Genomic DNA, 26,143 nt, shown 5'->3' with positions numbered 1-26,143 from the left:
GCCGGTCCCGAAAAGCAGAAAGTGCTTAAGCCGAAGAAACACCCTGCGATACCAAGGGTTACCAAACTGGAACCGAAACCAAGTTCGGCACCGAAGGATGTTCCGAAACCAAGCCCGGTGCCGAAAGACGTTACCGAAACAAGAACTGCTCCGGTACCTAAAAAAGCAGACCCGAAACCGGTTTCCATACCGAAACACACTCCGGCACTAAGAACGGACGAGTCTAAACACTCTGCACCCAAAACTTCAGATCCAAAAAGCGTTGATCCTAACAAGAAACAAGATAAATCTTCGGAACCGAAAACAAGAACCGTTCCAAGGATAATAGACACTGTAAAAGCTCCAAACCACATAAATCGGCGCCGAAGAAAGATTTACCGGTAGAAGAGCTTTTCCAGCCTGATGTAAGGCAAAAGACTCAAAAAATTTATCCACAAACTGGACAAATATATACAATGCCTGAAAAGTGGAAAATGGACTGTCCTAAGCCATCTCCTATTCCCTCAAAGAAGTATGTTTAGACTTCCCCCACAAGACCTCCTTCACCACTAGTATTTATTTCTCCTGGAAACTCACCAGCTACAACACATAGTATGATACCACAGGAGGAGGACTATGGGGATACATACTCTCAACACAGTTATCAGCAAATAGATTAAATTAATGACCCAGATGATATGGCTGGGTCATCAGGTGACCCATGGGAAGATTACAATGCACCAGATCTACCACAGTATGAGGCATACCCGTCTAGGCCATCTCCACCAGATGACACCATTGGGTTCACACAGCTCATTCATAGAGCAGCTACTTTTCATGGAGAATACCTGCATACTGATCCAATAGAAGTCTTTCGGTCCAAATGTAGACCGTGCTCTAGAAAAGATGAAAAAAGACACTGATACTGCAAAATCAATGGGTGCTTTACAAACACAAGCCCATAGACCTTCCTTTCGTCGCTCCTCATATGGGGTGCATCAAAAGGCTTCCAAACGGACAATACCTCCTCTACTTACAAACAGACCAACCAAACCTCACCCAGTAAGGGATACTATAGAGGAGGGTATAGAGGAAATAACAATAAGGGCAGAGGCAGAGGCAACAACAATCGCAATGCCTCTACTCCCAAACAGTGACTTTCCTTCCATCCCCCCAGACCATTCCACTCTGGTCGGGGGAAGATTACAACAGTTCCTACCTGTCTGGAATGCCATCACCACAGACAGGTGGGTGAGACAAATAATTTAGTCAGGATATTGCCTGGAGCTCACTTCCACTCCTCCGGCAATACCACCCAGACAACGTCCTATGTCACAAGAGCATCTCTTATTACTAAGGCAATCGGTAGAATCACTACTGCAAAAGAATGCAATAGTACCGGTACCAAAAAGAACACCAAAACACAGGGGTTTACTCTTCAAGAACAGATGCATACTGGTAGGTAGCATTTTCCTTATCTGTAGCGATTCGAGGAATGAAGCTCCCAAAAGCGATCTATTGCCCCGCAGCGCTATAAAGTGAAGCCGTCTATACAAACATCCCACCACCATTCTCCTCTTCCCTCGCCCCCTTACACTTCCCTTTAGTGCTCTTGCCCCTCCTTTATGCTCCTATCCCTTTGTAGTGCTTTCAAACACCCCTAGTGTGTCACGTGCGCTAGACAAGCATCTTCCGGAGTTCCTCCTATATATAAGTTACCCTAACATCCTTCTTTCGTTTCCAGCGTCCCCGCCTTCCCTCGCATGTACCCAGCAGCGACGCTTTGAGCCGACCTAAGGGCGGCACAGGCGCTATAAAACGCAAACACCAGATCTCACGTCATGGCCTATCGTGCCATGAATTGAGATGGATTGCCCACCTTTTTTCGCCACTTGTCACCCACTTTTCAGGGTGTCGCATAGCCCCGCCTAGGCAGCCGCAGCTCCTAAGACGTCATCAGTCGACCAACAGTCTCTTTTCCTCCCTCTGTGCGCTTCAAAAGTTGTCTCGCCATGCTGGTTGTCCAGCCGCGTTATAACCCTTAGGCAGATACATATATCATCACCACAGTTGTTATGGACGGAGTGTGCAACTGGGCGGGGCTACACACATGGAAGGGTTCTGTGACCAGAGGTCTTCCCGTCCCTAGACGCCAGGGGCTTTCAGCCAGGACTTTGAGACATTTGTGTCTCCGTTTTGTAAACTTTGGCCTATATCTCTGCAGTTCGAGGCACAATCCTAGCACAGGGAGGAGTCTGTCGATTTCTGTGTATGGTCTATATTTTCTTTTTCCTTGGAACTGTTGTAATATACAGGTGGGTCGACCAGATGCCTTCATCTCATAGAGATATGTGGGAGCTTTCATGACTGGTCTAGACGGGACTAGCACCTTCGGCCCCCTATGGTTTTGGGGTGCATGTGCAACCAGTCCAGATGTTAGGGTGAGCACCAATTATTTGTATGATTTATCCGTAAAAATACTTTAGGTCATTACAGTTGCGTTTTTCACTAAAGGACGCAGCGGTGGGCCTTTCATAGACTATATTTTGATGTCTGCTGGGCTCCAGTCCATCCTCCAGGGATTTACAATGATAGTGTATTTAGTGATCACAATCATGTGTGTGTGTGCTTGGTGAGTGGTCTGTTGAAAAGACAGGTTAGGGTGATAGCGCCAGGTGCGTTGAGACCTACGGATGGCAGGCGCCGCCTTAAGTGGTCCCAGGTGGCACCGGACCTATTTTATGACAAGGTACATGATTCATGCGTTTCTGAAATAGCATTATGTTTGTCTCCTAGCTCTCTTGCCGAGGGTGTCCTTAAGGCTTTTGAAGGGATTGTCTCTAAGGTGGGGGCGTTATTAAGTGTCCCTGCACAAAGAACGACGTCCAGTGATCCTAAACGGTTTGATCCTCTATGCTCCAAAGCCGCTAGAGATCTAAAGGTAGCCCTAGAAGCAAATCTGAGAGATCAACCCCGGATCCGTGTCCTTCGCCTTAATTACAAAAGGACATTGGCAAGTCGTAAGGTGGAATTAAAGGAAGCAACATGGAGAGAATTACTGGAACCAAGTACGTTAGTAGTAGCACAAGATTTTGGGGAATCATCAACCGACCCTTATTTGAGAGGGATGGGGCCAAAGACCCAGGTACCAACATAACTGAAGCCGAATGGCTGTCTCACTTTTGTTCTATATTTAAGAGTGTTCCAACTCAACAACAACCCAAAGCTAGAGCTCAAACTGACACCATGGCCCCATTTACACCAAGTGAAGTGGAGAAAGGTATCTCTGGGTTGTCTTGCAACAAGGCCCCAGGCCAGAATGGTATTCCACCAGACCTTTTCAAATCAAATCCATCCCTCTGGGCTCTGGTACTGGTGGCCGTGTTTAACGCCGGTTACCCGGTGTCTTGGGGCACCGCGAAAATCGTTCGGTATTCAAGAAGGGCGACCGTAATAGGACTTTGTGCTATAGACCGATCTCCCTTATTGGTTCTGTGGTCAAAGTTGTGTGCGGAGTTGTATTGAACAGATTGACGCTTGGGCGGAAGATAATAAGATCATTTCTGACGTCTAATACGGGTTCCGCCCAGGGCATTCTACTCTAGCCCAATGCCTCAACCTATACATCCTTGGGAAGTGCACGGTTGCCGGGGTACGATCCACATGGCGTTCATGGATCTTTCCTCCGCTTTTGATTGTGTCAATCGGAGGAAACTGTGGCTGTCCATGAGGGCCATGGGGGTGAAGGCTAGCCTGGTTGACTTCCTGAGGGATCTTCACAGGGACAAGAAGGCAAACATTAGATTCACCCAGGATCTTAAGGTATCTAGGGACTTTAACATTGAAAGGGGAGTACAGCAGGGGTGCATCTTGGCCCCGTTTCTCTTTAATTTATACATCAATGACCTGGATACGATCTTGGTAGAAACTGGGGCCGATTTCCCTTAAGTGGGGCGATGGGGATTCCCCGTCCTGCTATACGCGGACGACGTGGTCCTCGTTGCTAGAACGGCAAGCTTGACGCCTTTCGAAGCTTCATGACTGAACGCGACCTAGCTATAAATAACTCAAAATCCTATATTATGCAGGTCTGGTTGCGCCCAAAGAAGCAGTATCCCTTTAAAGTGAATGCCGAGAAAGTGCCCATAACCTCAACTTTCGCATACCTGGGCGTTTTATTGGATGATCACTTGAATTGGGATGCCCTAGTCCGGAGAAAAAGGGGGGAGGTTAGAAGCGCGAATACAGACATTTTCAACTTTACTGCAAGAATGGGTAAGCGCCCTATTGCGGCAATGTATAAAATATACCAAGTTAAAAGTGTCACTATTGCCAGTTATGGTAGTGAACTATGGGGATATGCAGCATCTGAGGGTACACAGGTGGCGGAAAATACTTTTTTAAAAACAGCTCCTGTGAGTACCTAGAGGAATATCTAATTTAATAGTAGATGAAGAAACAGGGTTACCATTTATCTGTGACATTCTGGCAATGCGCCCTCTGCTTTTCTGGCTCAACTGGTGGTTAAACAAAGACCTAGTCCTTAACCATCAGATACTGAGAAGTTTTGAGCCTGGACCACATGATTCATATCCCGTGGCTAAAATATATAAAGGGTTGTTTTGGTGAGCTGGGGCGCCGGACCTTCTTTTTTTTAGGCCTGATCTTATTACCGTAGTGGACGTGCAGTTTGTAAAGAAGTCTTTTATTTCCCTTAGGAACTAGAGATGGGGTAGAACTGTGTAAACCTAGCGTCTGTAAATTTGTGATGCTTAAAACTACTCCTTCCACTGAGCCATATCTTCTGTGGCCTTTGTCGGCCCACAAGCGGTTTTTATTGACCAGGTATCGTATGGATTATTTCCATCTTTTAATTGCTGTTCTAAAGGGGAGCCATTGAGGCCAGGTGCTAGCATCCTGTGGCTGCGAAGGAGTGTCTCCACAGGATTTGCTGCACTCTGTTTTTTTATAACCTCTATTTAGCTCCCCGGAGGTTTTTTTTTAAACCCACTTTTAAAAAAAGTAGAATTTTATTCAGGTCCATCCAGCTCTTTGCTTTTTACAAATGCTGAAGCCAGAATGTATCCCATTTGTGGTAGGATTTCTGAAATCTTCACTGAGGTCCAGAAACTGTACGGAGAATTAATAAACCCCCATATTTTAGCTGGCATCTTATTAGCTATGCCCCATGAGTGTATCTGGTGGCTGATTCTTCTTCCATCTCTTCTTACTGATCCTGATGTGTATATATACCCCATTGTATCTATTGGAATGGTTATCTGCGTATTGTGATCAAGAATTGTATATATGTGCTCTTTAAAAAAAATATTTATTGGAAATTTGTAACTTTTTTTTTTTTTTTTAAACCAAATAAAGTATTTTGAAAAGAAACTTGTTGTTTTGGGGCGCAGGAATTTGTTAGTGAAATTCCTTGTGGGCAATCGAGAAGTATCATATTGAATGTTATATTTGATCAATCCATTGTCCTAAGTACAATGAGGTCATATAATCTAAGTGTTCCATGCCTGCTATGAGTGTTATGAGGCACTATATGTAACCTTCAGAGACAATGGATCAGTGTTCAATCTGAAGAAAGTGAATTAGGAGAGAACGTGTCCAAGCATGAGTCATGGATACCTGTTTCTGATAATCTGCAGTTACAGACCCTGGGAATCCGGAAATACTGTTTAGAAGGTCGAGTTCAGTATTTAAGTAAGTTTTCATGAGTTTCCTATAGCACTTGTTATGAGATAGCTTATCCCAAGAAGGGAGGGGGGGCATTCACTAGTTTTGGACCTTATACTCCCAGTGATCTGTCTCTTTGTTTCATCTGCTTGACTGATCAGTGTTCAAGTTAGCAGCCCATGAGAGAAGATTTCTTGTTGGGATGTATTGTGGAGCTAGGTTTACTGGAATCTTAGGCTTTTTTTCCAGTAAGGTCGGTGGATGGTGTAGAACACCTTTATTTTGAGTGGATTGGTTTTAAGGCGGGCTTGATGTGCTGTCAAATACATAGGCTAGGCACAATGATATTACAGCAGTCTTTGCATGATTTGGATTCCAGTCAACACAGGCTCACTTTGGCCCAAGATCATGGGGTCAATTTTCGTTCCTTTTAGGCATAGAAAGTATCCCCTTCATCTAGCAGAGGATGTGTGTGTGTCTGTTTAGGTCTCGCCTACTCAGTGTGCATGCACTGCATAGGAGGAGAACTTTTGAAATCGATTCACTTTTTAGGCCAAAAACGTGCACACATTGCATTGCTTTTAACGGCAACGGGTGCACGTTTGGCGATTCCCTTGCGAGAGCGAGTTTTGGCGACATCTGTTTGTAATTAACTTGCAAACAGAGGGTGCCCCAACTCGCTTCCGCAAGGGAAACGATGTGTGTGATCTCTGCCGCACTCACTCCACTGCATGCACGGGTACTGTTTCACTTTCACGGCCGTGGGGCAGCGCTTGTGTTTCAGCACTTGTTTATATATGACAACAACGTGCTCATTCTCCTTCCTTTATTTGTCTCTTTATTGTTTATAACCAGAATCATTTCAATTCCTTTTATCTTTCGTATGTAAAGAAATACAGCGTTTATAAAGTCCTCTCTCGCTTCAAGTATGCTTAGCTGTATTATCTATGACGTCATTAACTATTACTCTTATTTTATATTATTTTATGACGAACTAGCCTACTTCAACTTCCATTGTTCCCTGCTGTGATTTTCACTTTCCGTTCTTTTTCTATCGTACGTGCTGGCCTGGTCCTCTTTCGGCTTCTGATATATTTGTAGCTTTATTGTCAATGACGTCATAGTACTCAGTCAGCTTCTATTTTACATTATTGCATATGACAACATAGTGCAACTTCAACTTTGTACCCCTTTGTACTATGCTGTCACAGGCGTGTACCAACGTCTTTTAACTTATTGCTTATGAACATTTGTTCCTCTTTAAAGTTCTAGTTTTCTTATCCTTGTTGTATATAACGTCATTGCCCTCGTTCAACTTCTGTTTTTATTTGTATTGTAATTTCAATTAAGCTAGTATGTGTATTATCTTCTTAAAATGACGACTTTACTCACATTACAATTTATTTTATCCCATACGTATAAATTACTACGCAGTGATAAAGACTGTACGCTATCTGTTGTCCCTTATTAAAATCGAATTGAAAACAATAAAAGATTCTTGGCTACATATTTCTTCCGGTTCTGGCCTTGCAAAGTGTGTCGCAAAAATTGTTGCAATGCTGTGAACAGTAACATGCGGTAGATTAAAAATCAAAGTTTTGTGAAAGTTAAAACCGATTATGTCGGTAATCTGCGGACGATGCCGTCAGGGAGCTTGTTAATTTACACTTACGTCAGCATCTGCTGCAAATAAAACACACCCTGGGTTTTAAAGACCATAAACTCGCCACATGGAGCCCCTCAGGAGGGGCTGCCGCTCGTGGAAGTCGCCTTCGCAGCAGGTTTGGGCGTTGTTCGGAGCCCTCCACCCGGACAATAGGTGGACTAACCTCGTCTGGGTGTTAATGTTTTTCCTCAGCTGGGGGCTTTTCCTTGGTATGTCTCAGATGTTTCCTTGGACCCAGACTGTAATAACAAACTGCGGTGTTTGGAAAGATGTCAATCCCCGTACCCTGTCTTAAGGAAACAAGCATTGGCATAGCCAATAGGTCTCGCCTTTGGGACCTTATAAGTGTTTAGCCATGCAACAGTTTTTGCACCAAGGATATTGTGCTGCATACCAAAACACTTATAAGTTCCCAAAGGTGAGACCTATAGGCTATGCCAATGCTTGTTTTAATTGAGGCTACACATGGGAGTGCAAGGTGAACCATTTGCCTCTCTTATCTAATGCATGACTAAGTATTCAAACCGCCTTCTATAATCTAGTAAAGTGTAAAGGAAATCAGAGTTATATATGCGATTAAACGCAAGACAAAATAATCGGATATCTTTATTAAATCTAAAGTATTTAGAGCTGCCTCATTCTGTATTATATAGTTGGATAAACAAATTTGACTATTCTCTTTTGTTCTTTTTTTTCTTCCAAAAATTATGAGAAGCTTATTACTGATAGAATATTGAACTTGAAATCTAGGAGGCCGTGAAGTGAGGGGCATTGAACAGCTGCTACACGTACTACATGTTTTTTGCTTGTGGGAGGAAGTGTGCGTTTGTAAAGAAACGTTTGCAGCAGCCCATACTTTGTACATGTACTGTCTGTGCAAGAAATGTGTTATGCTGTGGTCTGTGTCATGTACCTCTTTGCATAATTTTTTTCACTATTGCATTAGAACCGATCCTTATGAGGGTTAAGCCATACTGTTGCTCATGCTATACTTGTTTGTTGTGTCTTGATGAAGCTTGAAGAGCCCTTTCCGCTGTACAGCAGTAAATCTATTGCATTTGCCAATGCTTGTTTTGAGTAACATGCATGTGTTTTGGTTCATATTGTCATAAATGATTAAGGTTATAAAAATGTGCCAAGGCAGATAGCTGTTGAGGAGTTTTGTAGTAGACATTCCTGCAGCCACCTTCTTCTGGAAACCGCATATTGCCCTTTTTAGGTCGAGCTTCGATCAACCTGTTGTATCTCTTCTGTGGAGTTTGGCAAACCCACCAATTGTCATTGTTTACTATCTGTGGCACTCAGAAATGCTGGCTTCTTATTGGTGCATTTCTGTCAAAGTCCCTCCTTTGTGTGTTTAGTTCTTCCCGGGGATTTCATCTGAGAACATTTTAGTTGGCTATCACACAGTACAACCTGTGATGGCCTCTCTTCCCATCTGTTTTTTTATACTTGCTTACAGAGGTTTCATATGTTTTTGCACACCCGCACCCTCGTCAAGCTGCTCTGTTCGCTACTTGCTTTCGGAGGTTTGATATGTTTTTGCACCCCACCCCCAGTCCGCCGGTCAAGCTTCTCTGTTCAATACTTGGTTTCAGAGGTATGCTATATTTTCGCTCCCCCCCCCCCCCCTCATACGTGTAAACATTTCCATTCTGCAATATTTTAGGGAATGCATGGGTTAAAGTGCAGTGTTTTCTTTCTTTCGACTGAAGTAACGTGCTTCTGTCTAAATTGCATGCATTTTCCACGAATTAACAGCTGGGGGATGTGTGAGATTTAGGTAAACTTTCTATAGCACTTTGGGACAGAAATATAGGTCGACATCATGCAAAAATGAGGTGCAGAAAAATGGCTTTCGTGAATTCTTCTCCTTTGTGATCGTTTTGTTGTTAGATGTGGTTAGAAGCCTGGACTGTGGGTGGTGTGGAAGTAAGGCAAAATATGTGTGCACGTTTTCTTGCTACGGAGTTCTACATAGACATGCGTGGGTATGACACACACTATTTTTAGACCATATTTCTGTTGCATTATTAATATGCTAATTATTAGCCATTAATCTAAATACAAATTATTGCCCCCCCCTGCCTATCCATATTCTACTACGGGCTAAAAAGTGACTATTTTCTCTTACAAATCCCAATGACCTTTAAACTCCAGGCTCATCCCCTCGGCAAGCACAAAGGTACTTGTGAACCAAGTGGGAAAGTTTCCCAAACTAGGTGGCAAAGCTGTAATGATTAGTTGCTCTCTGTCAGCTGGAGATCTCAGCTGGCCACACATTGAGCTGTGCTAAGAGCTATGATAATACTTATTTTCTACTCCTAATTTCTTTCTGTCTCCTTACATAAGCAGGTGTTCAAAAACTATAGTTTCCCAGCTTAACTAGTCTCAGACGGATGCATGGTCCACTCTGCTCCCAGTTTCTTTTACCTTGCTCTCCTAGAAAACAGTTTGTCAGTAAGGGAACCCTCATCCCTGCTTGGTTACTTCACTGTATATGATCCACACAGCGGACATGCATTTCAGAAAATAAAATGTTCAATATTTTATACAAATAAGCCAAAACTGTTGCTTATTTGTCTTATGCAACTAACACCAATTGTCAAAGCCAATAGTTTTGGCTTGTTGTATGTGTAATGTTACTCGATGTATTCTATATCTGAATGCAATGACCGAAGTAGAAAAATACCACTTGGGCAGCACATTATGCCACGCTTTAGATTAAAACATTTAAAACCATTAGCTCTGGCTAAATATTTGAGGTCCCCTAAGCGAGGCCTATTGGCGATGCCAATGGATACAATTTTATGGCAGTAGGGAACGCTGCGTAAAAATAGTGTACATCAAAATCAGTAATCTTATAAATCAATCTAGCTTATGCTCTAAGGTGGAGATACAACTCCTGCCATTGGTTGTAACAAAAGGTATACAGAGTATGCCAACAAATTTTCCACACAATTCTCAACCTGATCAACTCTAGAAAATATAAAACAGTCCAATCAAATAAGAGCTTCCAGAGTTATGTTGTTTTCTGAGTCTTCTTTATTTTTTTAAGGTAAATCCAGTCACTGGGTACAATTCATCCAATTGTCTTCAAATAAAAATAGCCAACTGATCCTTGCCAACACGTGTTTCGTCTGGTTTTTACACCCAAAAGACTTAGTCAGGGCTTTACTCGAGGTCTATCCTCCTCTGGGGGTGTCGTTATTAAAATCCAAATGTATCGTAATTCCCGAAAAGTTTAGGTCCGCTATGTTAGTACACGTTTTCGAATCGCTCACATCGTATCTCGTATCATCGTATATCGCTGAGATACGATGGAAGCTCTTATTTGATTGGACTGTTTTATATTGGGTATGCCAATGCTTGTTACTCCTATGATCAGGCAAATTCTTACCAATAGGAAAAAGGGTGTAATCAATACACCAATGCCCATTTAAGCACCCGCCTTCAATGCCTTAGTTAAGTCATGTCAGTGTTACAGTGATGGCATCAATGATGTCACAAGAAAGGTCTTTACTAGTGTCTCTGTTTTAACTGAGTTCAAGGGCAAACATTTTCTTCAACTAGTGTGAATTTGCAGCGTGAAGAAAGCATGGGCTACATAAGATATACCTATGGCTAAAAAATTATGGACATTTAGATTTATCTTCTTAAAATACTCCATGTATGGTATTTACTTCTTTCCTCACTAAAACATAATTTTTCTCCCAAAGTTCATCTGGTCCCTCTTACTGCAACTCAGTAAAATGCAATTGGAAGGGCACTCACACTATGTACCTGGTGACAGTTTCCAACAACTTACATAAAAGCTGTACCCTCAAAGGTCATCATGTCAGTGTGGCATGCTCATCTAAACCCACAATTCTGACTATTTTCCTCTGTGTTTTTCAGTTACCTCTTGGAGTGCCTTTCAATGAAGGAAAACCAAGACGCTATGGCTAAATTACGGGAAGATATGAAACGTAGGTATTTATTTTCCAAGTACACTTATCTTATTTGCCATTCTTTTGCAAAACAACTCGGCTCTACCTAGCCTTGTTGTCATTTTCTTGGACATTGCTCACTGATTTGCTCCTGTTTTATGTAGTTTGTATTTTAATATTAACGAAGATAAAACAGTGAATGTGACCCTTTCCGCTTGTTTGCAACAGTGTAGTTTTTTTGTATTAAAGATGATGTGTGTATAGTCCTAATAGTGAGTCTTTGGTTTGGCATAATAACCATAAAGGTGACCTTTAGCATGGATCGATGCCAGAAGGCTTACTTACTGCACATGTAACATGAACGCTACCCCGAACTATCTCTTTTGGTGCAGGTCTGCTAATATCTTTAAAATATGTGTGGTGCAAGACCCTTTTTGAACTCTGTCAGTAATTGAGAGTAGCAGAGTTCAAGCATAAGTGAATTCCAGGACTTTGGTCCCAGAGTTGAGAATAACTCCTCTTTCATTAGAATGTTTTTTTTTTTTTAGTTCTAATATCTTGATTAATTTAAAAAGGACATATAAATAGTTAAATACAATAAAAAGTAATACACTGACAAAAGAGCAATACAAAACTCAGTGTCAATACCGTCATATATAGCTCCTACATAACAAAGCAAATAGCATGTTGCAAAAACAAAATCATAAAGGAACCATATTAAAAAGTCAGATGCATCACTTGATAAACATTAATCAAAGGAAAGGAAGGAGGAAAAAAGAAAGAAAGGAAAGAGAAAATAAGGAAGAGAGGAGAGAGAGTGAGTCTCCTGCTACGAAAAGACGGGGAAAAATAAATTAAGGAGACAACACAAAGGGATATTGCTCTACCAAACCCTTCGAAGCTAAGTCCACATATCTATCCAAAGATCTCCACACCCCACTAGAAATAGAGGGAGAAACATGATTCTCCTCCACAGAGGTATGAGCCCCACGGAAAAAAGAGACCCAAGCCCACCATGTGTGATAGGATATGGACCCAAATGATTTCCACTACGTAGGGATGATCTTCACTGCAATTGTCAACAACAAGTCTAATAACTGCATATCTAAAGAATCCAATGGCAATGGTAATAGTGTAGCCCATGGACCCAACAAAATTAGAGGTAACAAAAGCTGAAACTGAATGTTAAAGATTAACATGAGATGTTTATGAACCAAATCCCAAAAAGGTTGGAGTAAAAAACATTCAAAAAACATATGCTGATGTGTACCAGCGGCTAAGTTGCAACTCCAACAAAGATCATTATCTTTAAGATTGAGAGAGTGCAGGCGTACCAGTGTCCAATGTAGCAGATTGAGAGAAAAAAATGTAGACTGAATTAGAGAGGGGGCAATCTTATTACGAAGAGAAAGTCTCCCAATAATTTGCCAAGTTTCTGGGGAGATATGTTTAAAAAGATCATGGTCAAAAGGATGTAGCCATTTCTGTTGTGTAACGGTAGTCAACACAGATGGTGTGGAAGATAAAAATGTATATATCTTAGAAGCCACATTACCTGATTTGTACCGCATAGATAGGAGAGAAACTTTATGGGAAACTGAATCAAAATGAACCTTAGCAACAGCAACTTTGACTTTAAAAGATGTATAAAAATCTTAAATTAGTGAGAGAAAACTGCTGAGCTAAGTAAGAGAAAGGTAATGGATCATGATTTGGATCATAAAGATGGTGAACTAACGTAATACCCTTGTTAGCCCAGTAGGCCACCAACGTCGAGTCAATATCAATCTTAATTTTAGGATTGTGCCACAAAGAAGACCATCTAGACTTATGGATTGGCTTAGAAGCATTCTTGTCAATAACTTTCACGGCAGCAATGGTATCTAAAATAATAGCACGAGAAAAAGGAATCTAAAATGTGGACGCAGTTAAAAGAGAAGAGGTAGGTAGAGGAGAAGATAATTCTTGCTCAATAAACACCCACAGCGGAGTATGACGAGGATCTGTAGAGAACCAAAGAGCCCCTTGGGAGGCTAAAAAAGCCACTTGGTATCGATCCCAGTCAGGAAAATTACAACCTCCCATGTCATTAGGTTTCCTCAAATGTTTATAGGCTATTCTGGCTCTCTTATCACTCCAGAGAAATTTTGAAGTGAGGGAATCAAATTCATGAAAAAAAGACGAAGACAACTTAGCAGGAAGCATTGAGGACACTAAGTTAATAATGGGCGTTATCATCATCTTTAAAGTTTGAAGACATCCCCACCACGAAATATATTTAGGTGACCAAGTATCCAGAAGTTGACGAACCTTAATTAAAGTTTGAGCTTCATTATATGAGATTGTCTGTTAAAGTACTGCAAAACCAAATCCCCAAATATTTAATATGTTTTGATTACCATTTAAAGCCAGCATTCCCCATGTGTGCAGGACAATAATACGTGTTGAGGGGAAACATCTCCGTTCTATCTATATTGAGAGTATCTCCTGAAACACTAGAAAATAGATTAATAGTCTCAGAAATAGCAGGAATTGCTGTAACAATATCATCAGAAAAGATGAGCACATCATCTGCATAGGCAGCTGTTGTGATACAGGTTGAACCAAATTGAAACCCTTTAATATCTTGATTAAGATTAAGTAGGCGAAGAAGAGGGTCAATAGATAACAAGAACAAAAGAGGCGATAACGGGCATCCTTGTCTAGTACCCTGACACAGATTAAAAAAAGAAGAGGTATCTCCGTTAACCCTAATATTTTCCCTATAATGTGCGTACAACACATCACCATATTGACAAAGAAATATCCAAGATTGTGGGCTCGAAGTACTGCATGTAAAAAAGGACAAGAAACCTTATCAAAAGCCTTTTCGGCATCGAGGGCAAGGGCCGCCGCAGGATGGCTGGATAACTTTGCTTTCCCCAGGATATGACAAAATGTGCAAATATTATCCCTAGCCAACCTACCTTTAACAAAGCCAGTCTGCTCTGTGTGAATAAGCAAAGGAATATATGGTCCAGACGTTTGGCCAGGATCTTGGCAAACATTTTCGCTTCCATATTTAGGAGAGATTTGGGGCAAAAATTCTTAGGATCCTTACCCTCTTTAGGGTTTACTACAATAGTAGCCTCCGCCGCAGAACCAGAAACCGAGCCTGATGAAATAAAGTCATCGAAAACATCTTTGAGACGAGATACAAAAGATGGAATACAGGTCCTATTAAACAGAATGGGAAACTCACTGGACCCGGAGCTTTCCCTGAGCGGGTGGATTTGAGAGCATGATTAACTTCCTCGGATTCAATCGGTCCCCCCAACTTAACTCCATCAGCATCAGAAACAGTCTGAATAAGAAATGAGTTTAAAAATTGTTGGCATTGATCAATAGCGGATTGATTATGAGGAGTGTATAATTTACTATAATACTCACGAAAGACCTCAAGGATCTCTTTAGTTTGAAATTTCCTAGCTCCAGAACTGATCTGATATTAGACTCTTGGAACTTTAACGTAATCAATACCTTCCCTGCTCGATTCTTTAGGAGTAGCCGTTTGGACTTCTGCGCCTGGACGCTAATGTGAGCCCTGTAAGTTACAATAGAATTGTAAGAATATATTAGATTCTTGATATCTTGTAAGATCGTTTTATCCTTAGAATTCCTATATAGGGATTCTTTCTGTTTATTGTTATCTGCTAAAGCAGCAAGTTCCTTCTTAATATCTGAAATCCCTTTTGCAATTTTTTTAATAATCTGCCCCCTGATCGTACATTTAAAAGCGTCCCATAAAACCACAGGAGAACTAACCGATGGACTCCTTTTCAAGGAATTTGTTTTCAATATCCTTGTTAAGTAAGTCAACTTGAGTTCGATCACACAAGATCTCTGAATTCAGACGCCAAGTGCTTGGCTCCCTAATTTCTGAAAAATTGAGGAGCGTAAAGGAAACTGCAGCATGATCAGAGACAAGAATAGGATGAATGACAGGAGTCGAAGAGTATTTTAGAAGGACTGAGTGAACTAGAAGATAATCAATACGAGAAAAGCTAGAGTGAGGAGAAGAGAAAAAAGTGAAGTTGCTACCAGTGGGATTATGTAATCGCCACACATCAGTAAGATTAGAGGAGGAACACATATTAGTCATCTGTTTGTGAGCCTTAAGGGGACGAAATTTAAAAGCAGAGTGTCTGTCCAAAATGGGATCCATTGGGAGATTAAAGTCCCCTCCAACAATCACATTACCATTATGAGGAACATCTGAAAGCTTTTTAGTAATAGAATGCCAAAAAGATGGATCATCACTATTAGGTGCATAAATATTCATGACATAGATATCACGAGAACCATTGGATAAACGAGTCAGCAACCACCTACCCTCAGAATCATGTTCCGCAGTAACAACAGTCAAACCCGAATTTTTGGAAATCATAGTCACCACTCCATTCTTTTTTCCAAAGGCCTCAGAACAAACAACATCAAGAACCAACTCCTTCCGCAACAATAGAGCTTCTTATTACGATATTTTGGTTTCTTGTAACACTACTAGATCACTAGAAAGGCTTTTACAATAATCCAAAATTTTTACCCTCTTCACAGGATGATTCAAACCACGCACATTGAGTGATAAGACGTTCAAGCCTGGCATAATATCGAAAAGTCAAAAAAACGACTACTACTTGGTGCCAAAGAAAATAACCCCATAACAATAGCATCTGCACAACAAAGACAAAATAGAACCAATGAAGACATAAACAATGGAAACCAGCAGGAGACTCTAGAAAAGAAGGAAAAAGTAAAGATTGAAAAAAGAAGGAAAGATACAGGATAAAAGAGAAAAAAGATCCCACCAGGGGAAGTATATAATCGACAAAATGCATACGAGGGAGGAACATGGAGGAGCAACCAAGGTGGCCAACAAAAAAAAACAATCACCACATAAGCAGGAAGCAATAGAGAATAAGAAACAGAGGCAGCAAAGAGAGGCAAAACAGAATAAATATATAAATACATTAGATTATATAAACTGATGAAAAACAGTTGATCTAACAAGGAGCCATCAATCAATATGAACAGTATTTGAGGAGAAAAGCTTATAAAATGTTCATCCTATACATAACAGAGCAAAGCTCAATATATAAAATATTATATAACAGTACATAATAAAGGAAACATACCTAAGTAGATATACAATCACAACATCAGAAGAAAATTCATATATAATAAGTCATACATCGCATTGGTGAAAGGCGACTAGCAAAGAATAAGCAGTTCATAATACCAGTAGATTATCCACAATAGGGTGAGGGAGCATTGGAATATAGTACCAAATAGAAGAATAGTGAACAACAAAGTCAAAGTAAAATATGAACTAGAATGATCCCTGAATGAATAAGAAATTCACCGCACACTATAGTCACATAAAAACAAACATCGAAAAGATATAACAGACTATAACAGACCTTAAAAACACAAACACACCATCAGACGAACAAGAAGACAAATCAATATAAACAACGGACAAGACTTCATGACAACATAGATATATATATTTGGCTCTCATAATAGAAAAAGAGAAAAGGAGAGTTACCTAAATAAAACAGTAAACTAAGAGATACCAAGGAACCTCGAGCAAGAAATGACAATAGTTCCCCAGCAACAACCAACACAAAGAAAGGAGAGATACTACCCTAAGAGAGAATAGATAAAGAGATTTGAAAAACAGATCAAAGAGGACAGTACGAAAGAACATCGTCACTAGAGCCACAGACAATAAAGATACGAAAAAATTGCATCCTGTACCATAGGAGCAGAACCTGCAAATAAAGGGTTACAACATATTGAAAGCTGCAAGTATTATCCAACATTTCTTCTAAAATAGGAACAAATACCCTAGCACTATTGCAAGGATATAGAAACCAGTACGAGCAAAATTACAGACATCTCACAAAAAATACTCAAGATCCAGAAGGACCAGGAGAAGGAGTAGACTCCATCTGGGATTCAGTCTGATTATCCAAAAAGGCAGACCAATCAGAAGGCTCATAAAAAATCTGAGTTCGACCTCTAAAAGTTATTTGAAATCATGAAGGACCAGCAAAAGAAAACGGAATGTTCATGTCAAGAAGTCTTCTTCGCAAATTGAGAAAACTTTTCCGTCTGATTACAGTATCTCTAGCAAAATCCTGGGATATGGCAAATCTGTGACCCTCCCAATTAATCGCTTTAATTTTCCTCATCTGCGCCAAAATTTGCACAAAATGCTGATGTCGCAATGGTTTTAAAGCCACTGGTCTAGGATGAGGTGAAGACTTCGGTCTAAATGTAGGAACCCTGTGGGCACGTTCTATTTCAAAGTCTCTCTGAAAAGAAATATTCAACACAGTAGGGATCCAATTGAGCAAAAACTTTAGCATTGATGGCACTATTTCTCTGCATCCTCGGGCAAACCAAAGATACATAGATTACTTCTACAATTTCTGTCCTCCTGCTCTATAAGATCTCTCCGCAAAGCAGCCAGGGAGCGCTCCATGTTCTTCATGGACTTAGCCTGGTGGTGTGCAGAATCTTCCACTACACTTATCCGTGATTCAGCATTAGAGACCCGAAGTGTTAAGTTCTTGAAGTCATTTCTGATTGCCGCAACTTCAACTTGAAGTAAATCAGTATTGGTTTTAGTACTTCGCCCAATATCATGAACAGCGTTTAGGCGAGACAGAATAGCATCCAAAGTAGTACCAGAGTCTTTCGGTACAATCTCCGGAGTAGGAGAAGTTTGTTTAGATCTTTTAAGGTTACCTTTAGAGTCCTTGGTTTTGGGAGAAAGACCAATGTTATCTGCCATGAGAAGAGGCAATAGAGATAATGAAGAAGCCCACAACGTATATTTGTCTCCACTGAAGTAACACCAAACACCTCACTGTTCGAGAACAGCCTCCTGGTAAACAACGGAGTGGGCAACTCTGGGCGTAAAATATAAAACTCTTATTTCCCTTCAACAGTAAGTTCAATACAGCACACACACCTGCCGCAAAAAAATAAATATATATATTATCTTTAAAGGATAGCAAAAAAGCCAAATCCTTATACTGAGCACTATACAGAATAAAGGTGCGTTTCACAGCTTGAAAAATGTGCTAATGTAATGCTAGGGAAGACACGGGCCTATCCAAAGCTCAAGCACAATGGGAGGTGTTTGGCAAAGCGATATCCACAGCAGGAGAAAGTTGCAACTGGAGCATGAAGTTCGTGAAAGGAGCATCAAAACAGAAGAAGGTGCACCTGAATATTTTGCTGTAATAACTATATTTTGAGGCGCAAAAGCAGGAAAGCAAAACAACCTCTGACTGAAAAAAACATTGAAATGTCAATAATAGGCGACAAGCAGGCAGTACTTGTCCCAAAAGCGCCGTTATTCCAGTCATTTTGTGTATGCTGCCATTTTGAGGAGCAGTTCTGAGGAGGCAGCTGTCATAAAGAATATTGGGTCCAAAATACGCCGCAGCCTCACCAAAATCGCTCAAAATATTCTCTGCGCATTCCGCCTGTAAAGTCCGGTCCTCTTGTGAGGAGAAACAGATTCGGTCACATATTTAGACGCACAACCTCCCGGCGACGAGACAGAGCTTACAGAGATGCGGCCATCTTGCCTGTGCGCAAGCCACGCCCCCATCCTTCATTAGACTTAAGTGTATGTTAGGGCACACCAAGAGCTTTTGCTTTGAGCCTTCAAGTTTCCCAGTAGTGCTGTATGCATGGTTTCTAATGCCTTTAACTTGGATGGAAAAATAAGAAAGTAATTAAATACCACCTAACCAAGTTTGAAAGGTGTTAGTTCATGCACTGGAAGCCAGAGCATAGATAGCCCAGCTGCGATTATTCTATTTTGCGTAAGCTTTTTAAAAGGAAAAATGCCACTTCCACCTGTGCTTTGAAGCATGTCATTGTAAGAAATTAGGTTATTAGTCGGGGTGACAACCCACGTAATCACAATCCTTGTCCGTGTGAACTAAGGTACTTTAGTAAAGATCCCCTTTTTATCCAGTATTAGGGGTGTCTTTCATAGATTCACATGCCTGAATCATTCCCCGTCGTCAAGACGGGAGCCTCCGGTACATAGAAAAGTAATGTCCTATAGACATACATAGAGAAAATAGGCCTAAGGGCCTCACCTTAGTAGCCTATCCTTGTCCTTTTGTAAAAAGGACCAAACTCTTAGAGCCAGCCAATCAGCTATGACCTCCCTCTAGAACCTTAATGGCAGGAGCCTCAATCCCTCAGATTTTCTACCACACGTTGTGCTAGGGAGTCTCCAGCCTGAGTTCTCCTCAGGATCTCTTCAAAAAACAACTTGTACACTTTTAAAGTGGTTTCTTCCTTCTACATCTCGACAAGGATTACTTCAAACCACTTATCACTGCAGTAAGTGATTTATTTCTTCTGAATTCTGACATGTCTGAGTCCCAGAAGAAAGCCCTTTTCAGGGCCTGCTCTTCATGTGGGAAGAAAAGGCTACATGTGGAGGATAAACATGCCCTGTGCTTATATTGCCTTTATCCAGACCGTGTCCCTAAAGACTGTAAAATATGTAGGTCTTTCCCCAACAAGACCTTGAGGGACAGAGAAGGTCGCCTGCTCATCTGGCTTGACAGGCTCAAGGAGAGTGAGAATGTGGAATCTTCAGAGGGGAGCATTTCAATGACCTCAGAAGTCTCCCTAAAGAGGCCAAGGGTAACTTCCCCTGGCCCCTCAGACACTCCTCCTATGAAGGCACAAAAGAAGTCTTCAGAGGCAAGATCAACGACATCTTCAGTGTCTGCCAAGGACCCCCAGACTTTTAAGAAGCCTACACAGTCGTCCAGCAGGCATGCGACGGCCTCCTCAACGCAAAAATGAGTTACCACAGCGACAACGACTGTGTCGACGTCGACAGCGTCGTCGGTTTACCCATCGATGACGACAACTCCTTCATCGTCGTCAGCAGGTAGACCTATTCCATCTATAATCTTACTGAAACAGTCGTCGACGTCGAAGACCTCGTCGACGACGAAGATCACACCGTCGACGACGGCGTCGTCGATGAAGAGCCCACCGTCTACGATCACGTTGACGACGAAGGCGTTGGCGACGACGACAAAGGCGTCGACGACGAAGGCGTCGACGGCGAGGAATGAAACGACGACGAAGGCGTCGACGACGAGCTCACCGTCGACTAGGAATGAAACGTCGACGAGCGCATCGTCGACGGGTGATTCGTCGTCGACTTTGGCCATTTCTGAGCCGTGGAAGAAATCCAAGCTGGTAGAAATGTCGTCTCTAACCCTGCCACCGTCGACGACACCAGCAACGACGGCAGGGGCTCCTGCAACAGGTTCTGCGTCTGGCAAGATAGCCAAGCAGCAAATTACACAGGAAACAACGTCTCCAAGTAAAGTGCAAACTCATTTGCCTTCAGAAATTTTCCAGAGTGAAGACTCTGAAGAAGAAGAACTCCTGGATCAAGCTACTTCCATTTTAGACCTTCATGTAAAATGTCCGAGCACGGATGAGGAACAGGAGGAAATGAGTTATCATGAACACTCTGTCCAAACTCATGTTCGCACGGAGGTCACCCCGATGGTATGCCTTCCCGCTTCTATTGTTAATGACCTTAAATACCTTATCCAGGACTACAAACAACGTTTGCCTGAAACACCGCCAACTGAGACAGGGGGCCATACGCCTGCTATAAATAATCCAGCGGCAGCCCCAAAACAGACTCGGCCTTTTACTCAGGTCCGCCATGAAAGGGTCCAACCTCAGGTGATAGTGTCATCAGATGAGGAAGATGATGAGGAACTGGAAGAGGGAGAAGTCCAGGAAATCCAGTCGGACCATGAAGAGTAGGAAGAGTATATAGCGTCTTCCCCAGCTTCACCCCAACCACGCCAGGCAGATTCACCACCAGTGAATATTGACGGTTTCCATAAAATAGTGGAAAAGGCGGCAAAGCGATTTCATATGGTGATGGAATCGACTGAGACTGAGTGCTTCTTACATGACTTCAAGGAGCAAACACAGAAAACAACGAAGTCTATACCAATAATAGAATTTCTCTGGGACCAGGGAAAGAAACTGATGCTGACGCCAGCTTCTGTACCTGCGGTTGTTCCGCGCCTGGATAAAAAATATAAGGCCCCACTTACAGCGGCAGCTTGCCTAAATGGACATCCGAAACCGGATTCGGTTGTAACCCAGGCGGCCCAAAAGAACTCTCGCAACCCTTCCTCTCCTCTGTCGGCCCCTCCGGACAAGGAAGGCAGGAAGTTGGACACAATCGGTAAACGGTTTACAACATCGGCCATGACCATCAAAGTGGCCAACTCCATAGCTCTGTTGGGGCGTAATAACCGCCAGCTCTGGGAAGATATAGTCCCATATTTAACGGAACTACCTGACACAGTTCAGGGGGAAGTCAAGGCACTGCTTGTGAGAAGTTGGCCTGATATGCAGTGCTCACTATTCTAGTGATCACTATCCGCCATATTCATGAAAATCGGCATTTGCGATTCTGAAATAGCGAAAAATAGCGAATCGCTATTCAGAAATCGCAAATCCGAATTCATGAATAATTGCGATAAAAAAAAGCGATTTGCACGCAATCGCAAAATCCGATAGCGATCCGATTGAAAATGCGATTAATTTCGGCCTACCCGCGGCTGGACTGCGATCTCACAAATAGCGATATCGCTATTAGCGATATCGCTATTTGCGAGATCGCAAACTCGCGAGATCGGGAAAACGGGAAGTCGCATTTCGAGCCCAGTGATGACATCACAACCAGGAAGCTGCCGGTTCCCAGCACCATTTTGCACATTGAGGCACAGAGACAGGGAGCACATAGGAGAGCTGCTGCACATCTTGGCTAGTAGAGTGATCCACAGAGCCACAACCCATACCATGGCTGAGGAAGCTGCACCTGGGACCAGCAGCTCGTCTGGGAGAAAGCGAAAGCTCAAATTCTCCGAGCAGGAGCTGGAGCACCTAATCGAGGGTGTTGTGGCTAACCACGACCAACTGTTCGGTGCCAATTCGCGGAGGGTCCCAGAAATGGAGAAGAGGCGCATATGGCAGGGGATAGCCTCAGCAGTAAACTCGGTGGGAGTGGCGGCCAGGTCCCTGGAAGAACTTAAAAAGCGGTGGTACGACCTCCGAGGCCGTGCCAAGGAGAAGGTGGCGGCGCGCCTTGGGGAGTCCTCGGGCACAGGAGGAGGAGGTCCAACGGTACCACCGAACACCGCCCTGGAGGACCAGGTTGAAAACACCCTGGAGAGGGAGGCCTGTGTGGGTTTCACTGCACTGGACTCATCCGGCCCCACACAAGACACCCAAGGTAAGTGGCATGCGACTGCGACCTTGCCCCCTATGGATGTCCATGACCAAATAGGCTCCCCCAATGTCCCATAGGCATGTCATAGTTGCACATCAAGGAATGTCCAGAAGCATTGTGGGAGATGTAGTCTGGCCACAATGTTGTAGTACCACAATGCAGCCAGTCAGGTCCCAATGCACACAAAGCCACTGCCATTCAGGGAATGTCACCCAGCATGCATGTAGCAACTGCACGTCTGCCAGATGCATACAACTAATGGTCCACCACTTACCCCCACAGGTGGCGATACCAGTGACAGTGACAGGCTGGTGATCGACGACAGCGTCCCGGAGGTGGAGGTGCCAACACCTACCCAGGCACCAGCCCCTTCCGCTGCAACTGCACCACCAGCAACTACCACCAGCAGCGTCCCACCTGCAACTGCTGCAGCGCCCTCATCCGCTGCCATGGCAGCCCCCATTGTGCCCCCTGCCACCGCTGCTCCTCCCAGAGCTGCAGCCAGGTCAGTCACTCCTGTGGCCCCTGCAGCAACTGCCACTGCCACACCAGCAGGCACACCCCCTGCGACTACCTCACCTGCAACACCGGCGGCCTTACCCCCAGCAGCTGGCGCCTTAACATCCGGGGCTGCGCCACTGTCCACTCAGCCCCCAGCCTCACAATCAGGCCAGCAGGGCAGGCGTGGCAGGTCACGCAGCGCTCCACAGCTGCTACCAGGCGGGCCAATGGTGATGGACTGGCGCGGCTCAGCATCGAGAGACGGATGCTGCTCATACACCAGCGCCAGGCTCGGCAGCAGGGGGCAATTCAGCTCCAACTACACAACATTGGCCGCAACGTGGCATCTGTTGCTACCCACATTGAAGGCATGAGGGCCGACCTGGCCGGTGTGGGAGATGGAATGGCCCGCATTGCAGCAGCCGTGGAGGCCAACACCCGTGCCATGTATAGAATGTGCGGTGGGCAACGCCGGCACCACCGCAAACTGTTGACCCAGCTTGGCACCTACAGCAGGGCAAGCTATGTGTCGGCAAATGCCACATCCCTATTGGCGCGGCGCTGTCTGACACAGCAGCACACTGTCATCCAGTGCAGTGTGGACATGACGAGGGTGCTGGAGACCCTCACCACGGCTGTCGTGGCTCTTCACCCTCCACCTATTCCATCTGTTGTGGGGGGTGATGATGCGAGTGAGGGGGCGTCCAGCCTGAGCTCACAATCAGCCTCACAGGCCCCACTACCCACCCGCAGCACCAGGACCCCCCCATTGCCTGAAGCCCCGGAGGAGGAAGCCCCTCAGAGGCGTTATGGAGGAACACGCTCTAGGCACACCTAGACAACTGTACATCACCACTGGCACAGGCTGAGGTCAAGCCTGCCATGCACAGCAGTATGGCGTAATACTGTTTGTTGGACTAATTTGGCACAGACCCTTATATTTCATTTTGTGAATTGAACACGTACTTTTATTTTGAACTTTGGCACAGACCCTTATATTTCATTTTGTGAATTGAACACATACTTTTATTTTGAACTTTGGCACAGACCCTTATATATCATTTTGTGAATTTAACAAATACATTTATTTTCATACACACATTAGCGTTGTGTCATCATTACATTTTGCATGCATTGTTGATTTGTGGGGTGATGGCAGTGGTTGTACTAGAAACTGTTCACTGTGATGTGGTTGCGACGTCTGTGCCCTTCTGCTGGGTTCTCCCCTTGTGCATGGCGCGCATGTGCAGGTGGCCGGTTGTCCCCCTCAGATTCACTGCCAGAGATGTCAACAGGTATCCGGCGCTTGGTTGCAATGTTATGTAGTATTGCGCAGACAGCCACTATGCGGCAGCACTTTTCAGGGCTGTAATACATGGCCCCACCTGTCTTGTGCAGTATGCGGAACCTGCTCTTGAGCAGGCCAAATGTCCTTTCTATGCAATTCCTTGTCCGTATGTGAGCAATATTGTAGCGCCGTTGCTGGGGTGTAGCAGGGTTGAGGTATGGGGTCAGGAGGTATTCACGGAGGGCGTAGCCACTGTCACCTGAATGAGAGGAGCAGATGGTGATTGCCTGTGCTGCGCTGTTACATCTTTGCAATGTGACATTTCAATCAAAGTGTACTTGCCAAGTAGGTGTCCTTCCCCAAACTCTCCCCTGACCAGTCGTGTGTGGAGTCCGCTGTGCCGGAAAATGAAGGAGTCATGGGTACTCCCTGGGTACCGTGAGACGATGTCAGTGATGTATGTCTTGGCATTGCAGACCATCTGGATGTTGAGGGAGTGGTAGCACTTTCTATTGCGGAACATATACTCCATGCCAGCTGGTGGGCAGATGGCGACGTGGGTACAGTCTATACATCCGAGCACATGTGGAAAATGGGCTACATTGTAGAATTGTAGCTTTGTCATGTCCAATTCCTGTTGGCTGGCGGGGAATTTGATGTGACGGTGTAGCTGGGTGAGCATGGCGTCAACAAAAGTGTTGAGGCAGCGTGACATGGTGGGCTGGGATATTCCCCCAGCAGCCCCAGCAGCCGCTACTACCCCCTGGAAACTTCCGGAGGCCAGGAGGTGCAGGCTACACAATACCTGCACATGTGTAGGCACCGCATTGGTATGGTTTGTTGGGTGCTGCATCAGGGGGTCAAGGTCCTGTATTAGCTGCATTATCATTTCCCCATTCAGCCTGTATTTAGCATATATCTGCTCTCTGGTTTGGCCCAGCAAGGTGACCCGCTGGCGGAATATCCTGTCCTGGATCCAGCGTCTCCTCCGTGCTAATCGCTGTAGCCTGCGACGCCTCACCACCATGTACATTCCTGGCATTGTGGGACTCCTAATGCTGCTGCTGCTGATGGTCCTTATGTGTGATTGGTCAGGCCAGTACCTGTTGGTGATAGGACAACGGTTTTTTGAAAAAAAAATTCAATGGCTTTCATGGTTACCACCTGCTTTGAGTTGTCCTTATTTTGCGCCGTGCAAATAGCGATTTTTGGGTTTTTCGCTAATTGCGAATTTTCTTGAATGCCGATAGCGATTGTTTTGCGAATTCGCTATTATTTCGCAGATTCCGTGGTGTCGCTATTTCCGATTCGCTAATGCTCAGCGGCAGGGATTCTGCGATTATATTAGCGAATTCGCAAATATGTGTTTGCGAATTCGCTATTTTGTTGTTGAATGCCGATTACGGAAATTGCGCCCGCATTTGCGTTTTCGCAGCGATTGCGGGCGCAATTTCACTTCATGAATCAGGCTGTAGGTATCAGTCCAAACAACCCTTATTGATGATTGGTTGTAAATCAACCGATAGACCAGCTATCCTAGTAGCATGGACAAGAGCAGTCTTGAGGCTAACTCTAGAGGGCGTGTTAAGCCAGCTGTTATACCATTACATATACCCCTTGAACACCAAGTGAAAGGACACCACACAAGTTGTTATGAAAATAAAGTATATTTTTTTAGAACACAACAACCCTGGACTCTTTATGAGGACAGGGTGCTAAGCACAATACAAAAC

The 26,143-nt window shown here is 43.7% G+C and overlaps 1 protein-coding gene across 8 annotated transcripts in view; it reads left to right on the top strand.

Moving 5' to 3' along the window:
• The window catches only part of CCNH (cyclin H), a 249,184-nt gene that overhangs the window by 146,006 nt on the left and 77,035 nt on the right, over positions 1–26,143 (top strand). For all 8 annotated transcript variants that reach the window (XM_086960869.1, XM_086960871.1, XM_086960868.1 and 5 more), the window contains exon 7: positions 11,228–11,298. In XM_086960869.1, the coding sequence (XP_086816995.1) occupies positions 11,228–11,298 (71 nt within the window). The remainder of the gene's footprint in view (positions 1–11,227; positions 11,299–26,143) is intronic.

Source organism: Lissotriton vulgaris, chromosome 3_1 (genome assembly GCF_964263255.1).
Source record: "Lissotriton vulgaris chromosome 3_1, aLisVul1.2, whole genome shotgun sequence".
Classification (NCBI taxonomy): domain Eukaryota; kingdom Metazoa; phylum Chordata; class Amphibia; order Caudata; family Salamandridae; genus Lissotriton; species Lissotriton vulgaris.
The sequence above is the reverse complement of the archived record's forward strand: the minus strand, read 5'-3'. Positions and strand labels throughout refer to the sequence as shown.